Below are 10,753 nucleotides of genomic sequence, written 5' to 3' on the forward strand. Positions count from 1 at the left end.
ACAAGTCATCAAAAGTTTTTTTTAGAATTCCATGATGCAGAATATCAAAATCAAGCCAATGACTATAAATAAGCGCTTATAGGAGGCAACCCAATTTTCTTCGCTTTCATTTATTTTGCTTTTTAGATATAGGATTAGTATTTTTTTTTTTTTTGTAGTATAGCGTATCTTCATCCCCATATTTTCCTTTAGGGTGTGTCTAAGCTAATTATAAAATGTTCCATGTTATTATTAATTTTCTAATTATTTTGAAGAAACATGATATTTGAACACACTGGACAAAGGAAAAGACATTGCTAGTGAGCTAGAACTTTAGTGTCAGTCCATCCACCACCTTCGAATATACATTAGGAGAGTATTTAGTTCCTTTATTTACCCATAATTTTTATATATTTCTTGTTATATTTTTAGACATTGAGGGCAATGTCTGTTATAAGTTTGGGGGTGAAAAAACATTGAGTTTTTATTGGTTTATGTGCTTGTTCGAGGGATAAAAAATATTAAAATGTTATTTTTATTTTTCGCTTTTGTGTGCTTATGTAGATTAGATAAATTTGCCGCTATAATAAATATATTTGGAATATATGTTAAGCTATAAATTGTGAAAAAATTGCACATTAGGGTTGATTTACATGTATTCATATAAAATTTAATATTTTTTTAGTACAAAATTTATGTTTTACATCATGAATGAATAATTTGATTCAAAATTTGAATACGTTGAAAACAATGTAGTGTACTTTAGATGTTAAATCCAAACAACTATTAAATTATACTTAAGCCAATTTAGAATAATTTGGGAATGATTGAACTGTTTTAAAAAGACATTGAGATAAATGTGAATTTCATGTGTGTTTAATTTTGTGTAGATTGTCTAAAGCCAATAAGATAAAAATTAGGTGAAAATCTTAAGTTATGGGTCAATTTTTTAGAATGAGCATTTAATAAGGAGCATTGCACTAATCATTGTATAAAAAAAAAAATGTGTCTCATCGTAAAACTTATCTTTGTAGCATTTATAACTCAAGTGATTAAACTTGTAAGGTATGTAAAACTTAGTGTCCTAATATCATCTAATTTTGGAGTTATCGGCCAAAAGCTCGCCACAAGTATCATTTAAAAAGATTAATGGAGAGAATTTAGCACAAGATATTAGAAAGAAAAATAATATTTATATTAAAATAATTATTACATGCCTTGATTAAATCTCAAGCATTTATTTAAGAGAATTAAACTTTTAAGGAGGGGTTATTAGCCTAATTGATTTTGAATAGTAAAGCAATCAAAAATAAGGAAAATCTTCATTTATTAATGTGTTAATCTGTAATTAGTAACATCGAACCAAACTAGGGAATGTGAGAACTAATATATAAATTCAATTTTAGATCATACATTGAGAAAAGAGTTAAAATAAAAATAAAAAAAATTTGTGGGCATGAATTTTATGAGAGAAAAAATGATATATTTGATCATTGAGGGTCGGAACTTGAATAACTTAATGGATTTTTGATGTTTAACGTGAATTTTCACACACAGGTCGATTTTGAATTGAACAGGTAGAAATTAATCTTAACGACGTGATTTTGAAGCAGATCATAGTTTTAATACAGGAGTTCCAATATTGTGATCAAAAGTAAATTAGCTAACCATGTGTTTTCTTAAATTTTTGGTTAAGTTACGATATAGTTTTGTTTGAGGACAAACAAATGTTCAAATTTGAAAATATTCAATAAATGTATTTTGTACACTTATCTATATTAGTAAATTGAAGAAATTGTTAGTACATTTAAATGAGTTATAGCTTAATTATATGTTAATTATGTTTGTTAGATTGAACTTAATGCAAATTAGTAGAATTGGAAGAAATGAACTAAAAACGTGCAAAAACGAAAGAAATTCAAAGTTCGAGGACGAAAATGTAAATATTCAATAATTGATTTGGATTATAAAATGATGATTGAAGATCACATGTGATCAATTGAACGAGAACAAAATTGAGAAAAAATGAGGAAAAGAGATGAAAAAGAGAAGAAGGGGGAAAATGACAGAAGAAGAGAGAGAAAAAATACTCAAAATTAAGTCTACTTTAAAATGAATTCCTAGATCATATCTACACCAGAAAGAAATAAAACTTGTTCTCATTTTATTTATTATTATTATTATTTTTTTTAATTTTTTTTAGTGAAGGCATACTTGTTCTCTATTGCGATAATAATGGTGTGTTTGATTGACTTTATTTTTTTTTTATAAAAATGTCATTTTTTCATTCAAATTCTTACTTTAGGAGTTTTTGATTGACAATTATTTCCATGAAAAATATTTTTCAACTTTTGGTCACGTAACCATATTTTCTTCAAAAAAAAAAAAAGTTTTTTTTTGGGAATGGTGATTTTCATTTTCTAAGTAATTAACTCTCTCTATCTCTATTTTGTTGATTCACTCTCTCTAATCCACCACCAATAAAAAATTGAGAAGTATACTATTTTCTATGTTGAAAACTAAATCAATCAAACACATTTAATCAATAATTTTAATACAAATAAATTCTAGACAATTGAATTATTTATAATTTATTTTCTTTTCATGCAAATGCAATGCTCGCAGTCAAACACACTAAGTAAAATTGATTGCCCTCAAGAATCTCATAAAATTATTATCTTGTCATTTCACCCTTATTGGCGATTGTTGGGACCTTGCAAATTATCCTAAATCATTTCATTTTCTTTTTTTCAAAAATGCATTTTGTCAAACTTATTTTTAGCCATCTATTCTCCTATAAAATAATATTACACACAAATTCAAATTTAATCTTAATTTTTAACAATATATTCAACAAAAAAATTCTATTCCAAAATATATTTTTCACCAAAATCTCATTTTAATGAAATTCTAACTGGGGCTAATGCTTGCACCTTAATCCCTATAAAATCAATTTCTCTCGTGAATCCAAATGAACGGTCCATTTCTATTGAATAAATGCTGGAAAAAGGAGAAACTTGGCATCAATTACAATATATTATATTTACAGAGTGTCTTTAATTGAAATTGTGAAAGATTTTAAAAATCCTTCTAAATTCAGGTGTCCTTGATTGAAAGTTTGATGAATCTTAATGAAAATTTATTAAAATTTAGGTTCTCTAATTAAGATTTTAATGAAATTCAATGAAATCTTTTAAAATTTAAGTATTTTCAATAACTAGTAGATTCATAAAGATTTCATTAATAGAATAGAAATATTTGAATGAGTTTGAAGCTTAAAAATATATAAATAATCAAATCTTTTAAAATTTCATCATATTTGACCCTATTTGATTCCCATTTTTTGAGATAAAATGTATTATAGAATATTGATTTTTTAAAGAATGTGTTACTAAAAAAATAAGAAATTTTTTTCAAGTACGTATATAATTATTTTATGGCAAAATGTGTTGTTAAAATGAAATTTAAAAAAATGCATTCTTTAAAAAATGGAGCTCAAACAAAGTTGAGAAAATTTATTCAAATTTAAGGAATGTATAAAGATTTATAATTTTTAAAACTCCATCAAATTTTTTGTTGAGGATCACCGTTATAGTATTCTTAGTTGAAACAAAGAGCCCTAAAACCCAAAATTACGAAAGGAAAATTCAACCCCTTCTGAGCTACATTGTTAAAATTTTATTTTATTTTATTTTATTTTTTTGTTTCCTCAAACTCATTTTCATTATACATTTTCCTAATAAAATAATTTTACATATAAACCCAAAACTTTCCCTACTTTTTAACAACATATTCTCTAAAAAACTACTATTACAAAATTTAATTTTTTTTTATAAAAAATGGTTGTCTAACAAACCCTCAGTATAAGATATCGATACAAACTTCTAACAAAGTTTTTAGAACCCTCTTTCTTGAGATAAAAATCTAAACTTTTGTATAGGATGATTATCATGTGTAACCCGAAATTTCTCAAATACAAATCTTCTGCAGACCTTAAGAATCTACATGTAAAGAGCCTGCAAAAGAAGAAAGAGTCCTCTTTCTATATAAACCTAGAGCTTCTTTCATATTTTGAAGTCGAGCTCTACAATAATCCAGATCACGGTATTGTAATCCAATAAGAGCCTAAAAACGGTTGTTATGCACAAGATGCTGACCCAACTTTCAAATACAATGCAGGATGCAACACACAGATTCCGGAGGTTATATACACACCCAAAATGCTGGGAAATCCAACTCTAAAAGAATCATATGTTGATTCTACCATGGTCTTTTTACATGGGTTCACTATTCCTATACGGGAGCCAGAAACCAATTCCGGCCACCATTAGTCTGTGACTCCTCGTCGGTCATCCATTAGACCGGCAGAAAATGAGAATTTAGATACAAGGTGTTGAAGGATGTGCCATTAACACGTTCCATTTCCTTCTCAGACATCGACTTCTTTGGTGAGCACGATAATGTAAGACCTGCACAAGTTACAGACATCAGATTAACAAAGAAATGCCAAGCAAATGCACATTAATCTTCATATTTCATCTTCCATTATCAGTGATATTCAATTTCACTTGATATAAATTACCTAAGACTGATACAAGGATATTTGTATCCCCTTTTCTCTATTTCAACTTTCCCAGTATGCAAGTATAACAACTTGACTGATATAGTGTGTCAGAATTGAATCACAGTAAAGATGAGCATAACTGGTTTTAAAGGGTTTTTTTAATGCAGGACGCACTTACCCACTCGAGCACTAGACTGTTTAGTGGCCATAATGTCGAGGAGATGTTTGAAAGTCAATATGAACAGACATTTTCTGAACAATCGAACGCTTACATCTCAAAGAAGAAAATTCAATTATTTTGAAATTGTCTGAAATACCTCTAGAATGCGAAATTAATAATTTGCAAGGCTAGATTTGAAGCCCGCCACTCATGTAGCAGTACTGCTGTTCTTAGTCCTGCTGCAGTCTATTGATACCTGCAAATTGGCATAAAATCATAAGAAAAGTATCTATCATGAAAATCATGCGGAAGCAAGAGTGTAAAAAAATAAAAAATTAAATAAAATGAAAACTTACCTAGATCAAACCCTCACCCAGCATTTGGGTCAGAACCGCTACCCTGCATGAATTGAGGAGAATGAGCAGGTAGTATGAACTGAGGTTGCGGTAGAATATGTGCTGTGACACCTGATACAACCAACGCATTAGCCTCAGATCTGTTCTAAAACATATAAAATAAAATTAAGAGATTTCAAGGATAAAATAGTACAGATTCCATGGAACCGATTCTCTGCAAATGTAAATTATCTTTTTCACCAAAACATACATAAGCCCCCTCCCAAAAAAGTTATCAAATAAAAATAAAAATAATGTCCTACTGAGGTTAGATCATTGTCGAGAAAAAGGTCTAAGATTATGCCATTGTCATATATTGAGTAGGCATTTGAAGCTTGTGCAGACACACAATTCTAATTGTGTCATCTTTCATCTACAAGAAAAAAATGTGTTCAGCAAGTAACAGATTTACCTGTAGCGAATGGTGTCGGAACAGTTGGAACAGATGTAGTTGTCACTGCATTTACACTAGGCCCACCAAACTGCACGATCTGATGCCCAGTCATTGCATATCCTGGCAATGTTGAATAACTTTGACTTCCTGGAAGAGTCTGGCTCAACTGACTGAAAGGGTACATAGTTGTATTGACTGTTCCAGGTACACCATATATGTGAAGGTATTGCTGACTTCCATAAGGATTGTAAACACCCTACGAAGAAAAATGAACTGCTATGCATAAAAACAACTTCATGGGCTTACCATCATAAAAATACTTAAGCAGCAAGTTTTTGAAAGCTACAAACCTGAGGATAAGCATATTCTGGACTGTATGCAGCATACCTGCATAAAAAGAAGGTGTGGGGGCAATCAATTATAAAGAGTTTGGTATCCGAAAGTAAAACGTGTTCATGCTCCATACCCATCATTTTTTGTTAATATAATATCAAATTAGAGAACCATTTGAAATAAGAAATCGAAAAAAGAACAGAGATGATAGACATGAAGACATGCAAAGAACCATTTCTTATATTATATCACAGAAAAAATGTAAATTCAAATGAATATCTATTCAGACTGCAAACTATCCGAAGTAATTTTCATCAAAGATTGAACCATACTCATTTCATCCGAACTTAGCGTCCGTTTAACAAAAATTATGAATGGTCAAAATCTCATTTTCAATTGCACATTTTAATGGACCCTTAAATACTATTCACTTATCCACTACTCATTTCTATCTATTTATAAATTAAGCCCTTGTTGAGGCCCATTCTTTTGGAAAAATACATTTTTCAACAGTGTTTTGACATCATTTCAACCACACATTTTTTAATAAAATAATATTACACGCAAATTCAAAATTTTTCCTTATTTTTTAACCACACATTTTCCATCAATACACTATTCAAAAATTCATTCTTCCAAAAAAAGGGGGCTCAAACAAGGGCTAAACCATTTATAAATTCTTCCCAATTCTTCCCAAACGGAGGCTTAAATGTATTAGCTTGACCCAGCACACGTAAATTAGGTAAAGGTTGAAAAGTTGTGCTTTTATGTGGTTTTCCAGTATTATGACTTGATGGGTAACAATGTCATGTTTGGAACCATGCATTTCGAATTTAAATGTATAATAGTAGGTAGGTTTTTTTTAAAGGGTCCCCTGGAAATAACTTGTTGAACGGAAAAATGTAGTTTGCAAAAGAATATTGAAAGCCAGGTAATTAAGAAGATGGATTTTAATTTGGGATGTCCCGAAAGAAAACAAAAATGTCCAATTTCAGATGGAATTTCATTTCCTTATTTAAACCAAATAAGAAATCCAAATGATTCACAAACTTAACAACCTTTCAGCTGAATAAGAGGTTTTCTTTTTGCTTGACAGTCATCCCATAAACATACCATAATGTAATACGCATACAATCACATCAAAGTTTCAGAAAGGCTTAATCTAACAACTCAATCAAAAATTTCTTATATCAAGCTTTCTGTTTTGACCATACCCACAAGTTCAGAGCCTAAATTATCAGGGAACACAAGCACAAATTGCATGCGGCGATATGTTTCTAACACATAAGGAGATTTAAACAAAGAAGATGATAAGAAAACGCCAATTTCGATGAGATCTTACTTTTAATTGTATCCTTTATTTTAATAACAAATGTTATCAAAACCAAACCAGAACGGACAGGCCAGTCAAACCGGGAAAACTGTCAACTGGTGTCAAAGCCAGTTTGGTTGATGCCTAAAAATAGTGTTTTTAAAACCAGAGAAAAATCAACTGAGTAATCAGTCTAACCGCAAAACCAGCCGACCCACAACTGGGTTTACTGGTTTTAACAATAGCTTTTCTGTCAAAACTTGAAAACAAACTTATTATTTAGGCACATGCTCTAAAACAAGAAGGCCCAAATGGTGTACCTATCTCAATAGTGGCCTGCCCTTTTTATAACTTATTTCTTTAGCATTATTGTTGATGGAAATCAATGTGGTATTGGCATTTGGCACATTGCTTTTTGAAAAACCCCCTAACAACAATTGATGGTGCATACTACTATTGTATAGGTGGGATAGACTTTTTTATTTATTTTTTATTCTAATCTTCCTTATTTGCTTGTTTATGTATTTTAATAACAAATAAAATGCCATTAAAATATTTAACTTACTCAACTATTAATACATTTATCTACACTTGTCATCTCCTTTTCTATTGATATTAGAAATGGACGTAAAAAAAATTATTTTCAATCAGGTTTATTAAGTGATGTTCATCTCTATATGCAAGTCATTTTGAAAAAAATATATATATATTTTTGCCATTTTTTTGATATATTAATATATTAATCATTTCATTTATTATTAGCGGTTCGACTCCGGTTTCACCCTGGTTTTGACCAGCTCGATTTTTAAAATATTGGTAATAACACAAAAAACAAGGATTGCAGATTATGCATGCAAAAAAAGTAGAGCTGCTTCTTTACATTAAACCTATAACCAAAAGATGCATGCATATACTTGTTTATGTGCATGATATGTAGATCAATACAAACAGAGAGGAAAGCACATGGACTTGAAAGGGATCGCCTTCCATTATGCAAGGATAACACAATAAACTTATATGTCTCAACTAATATTTTCATTTTCCTTTCACACATGAAAAATAAACTTTGACATTGTTGACAAGCTAATTAGCAACATTCAACGAAATCATTCTACAATACAATACAAACACACTTCCAAGTTTTAAATAACTTGTAAATTTATACAACTTAATGTTTCAGCAGATACAACAAAAGATCATATGTTCAGGCAGAAATTATAAGTTGAACAAAATGGACTGAAAGGTGTCAGCAGGTAAATAAATTTAATTCACACATAATAATCTGCATTCTATGCTGACACACACAAGTAGTTATGCACAAAACGGAACAAGAACATGAATAGAATACAAAAAAGAAGAAAACTTTACATGCAATAACTGATGGGAAGAATCTTTTCAAAAGCACCAAGACTTATGACTTGAGACATGCCGTTAGAAGCATGCATTAGGAGCCTCAAACCTTACGCTTTGCATTGTCAAGATGCAATCCTAGACTTACTCATGTGCACGCCTTAGGGTAAAAGTAATGCCGAATGTAATAGGATAATTGTAGGAGAAGGGGAAAAGGAAGAAGGAGAAGAGAAAGGAGGGAGAAAAGAGAGAAGAAGGGAGAGAGAATAGAGAGAAATAGGGAGAAAATATTAATTCATTTCATAATCAAAGGTTGTTTCATTACATTGCAAGAGCCCCCTTTATATAGGGTTTAAATTAACTCTAATGGAAGTAGGAAAATAATATAAAATCAAACAATAATCATCTTTCTTAAAATAAACTTAAAAATTGGAAACTAAATAAAATACTATTATAATATTGCATCAGAAAGCCTCAGGGAAGCTGAGACATGCACTCCCTTAGTCTTTCTCCTAGGTTATTTTAAGTTACCAGCCTCACAATTATAGAATGATTTTTCATAGCGAAAATTGTTTTAAGGAAACTTTTGAGTTGCTCTAAACAAAACAAACCTAAAAATTGAAAAGGAAAAAAATCAGAGATTACATAAGAAAGAAAAGAACAAGTGAAGAGTCTTTGTGTGCTCTAGTCCTCTACTTCTACAACTGAGGACACACCGTGACATTTCTTTTAAATTTAAAGTAAGCAAAATCCTTGAATAATTTTTTTCATTCCTTTTAGACTTTTAGTTCTATTTGTGGTTCAATGGTCTTCTTATGTGATCAGTAATTTGTTAATTTCAAAAACCAGTAATTGGTTAATTTATTATTAGCAATTTTGTAGATCCATTTCATGTTTAACGTTCGCAGAATCAACCTTTTATTTTGTTGAATCCTATTGTGGATTTTATTAAATGGTTTTATAATGAATAGAATTTTGTACTTTGTAGTTTCAATTATTTTACTAGTCTATGTTGAGGACTACATCTCACATCACGAAAGCAAAAAAATCTCCATTAAACATGTTATACACTGGCATGAAGAAGAAGCTAACAAACAGAAATAACAAGAAAGACTAAAACTGTTTTATGGCAAGGGAAATGACAAAGAATGAAAACCACATATAAATGATACATTCCTCAATTTCATTTTCATATATTGTTTTGTTCCTCTAGGCGGTAGATATTGTCAAATTTAAGAGGGAGAATACATGGCAGTAGAAAAATAATAATGACGTGATGTTGCAGAAACACCAGAACTATGGATGCATATCCAGTTAACCTTTGTGCTCAACAAAAATTTTCTTAATCCACAGAGACTAATAAGATCATAAAGCATAACTCACCCATAAGGAGAATATACCAAGCCTTGTTGGTAGCCATATGTAACCGGCTGCTGGTAGCCAAAATTTCCAATATACGCACCCCTGGCAGCTTGTGGACTTCCAAGGTAAGGCGCTGGTGATCTAAACCGTCCTATGAGCAACAAAATCAGGAAAACATATTGTTGTAAAAAACCTATCAAAATTTTACTGAAAAGATCAAAATAAGGAATAGCGATCAATCGTTCACTCTATCGCATAATCCAAGCAATGACTACCTACCAATTCATAAAATTGTGATAGTGCCACTAAATGCCCCAGGGCATTTGTTCTAAACTATGAGCTTCCTTGTACATTAAGTATTACTATGCTGAGGTTCATAGGGATGTGCAATACCTCAAGTCAGTTACCAATTAAGAAATTAGTACCAATGTAGAAATCGAGTTGATTCACAAAAATTACAACCCTAAAATAGTAAAACTTATAACGGATTTGATCATTGTTTTATAGCATATGGTTGATACAAGTTTACCAATTTCATTATTTATTTATACAATTGGTGTAATTGAAATATCATTTTTTCAGATACCCTATGGGACTGGGGATGATTGGAAGAGAAGTATTTTACTTCTCCAAGGAACTATAATTCGACATATATCATTGCTTATGGTACAAAGTTTCTAAAAAATAGGATATGCCTTAATTTTGATTGTGGATTTAACTAATATCTACATAATTGGTAGAACTTTACATCTTTCTTATATTTTAACACCAGTTTTTAAAATCTGGAATAAGTTTTGGAATATTATTGCAGGATTAGTAAGCTATACTGTACGTGTAATAACAGGATTCTAGGATAATGTACTTTAAAAGGGGAATTGGAGATAATAACTATGACCCCACTTAC

The 10,753-nt window shown here is 30.3% G+C and overlaps 1 protein-coding gene across 1 annotated transcript; it reads right to left on the reverse strand.

The window, feature by feature from the left end:
- Positions 1-3,934: 3,934 nt before the first annotated feature.
- Positions 3,935-10,097, reverse strand: LOC111386216 (the record flags this gene model as incomplete). The annotated part of the gene is made up of 6 exons (XM_023010668.1): positions 3,935-4,448; positions 4,861-4,959; positions 5,060-5,170; positions 5,511-5,748; positions 5,843-5,879; positions 9,871-10,097. Coding segments are annotated over 4 exons (600 nt in total), but the record flags the coding sequence as incomplete, so codon positions are not given.
- Between the last annotated feature and the right edge of the window lie 656 nt (positions 10,098-10,753).

Source organism: Olea europaea, unplaced genomic scaffold (assembly GCF_002742605.1).
Source record: "Olea europaea var. sylvestris unplaced genomic scaffold, O_europaea_v1 scaffold3467, whole genome shotgun sequence".
NCBI classification, from domain to species: Eukaryota; Viridiplantae; Streptophyta; class Magnoliopsida; order Lamiales; family Oleaceae; genus Olea; species Olea europaea.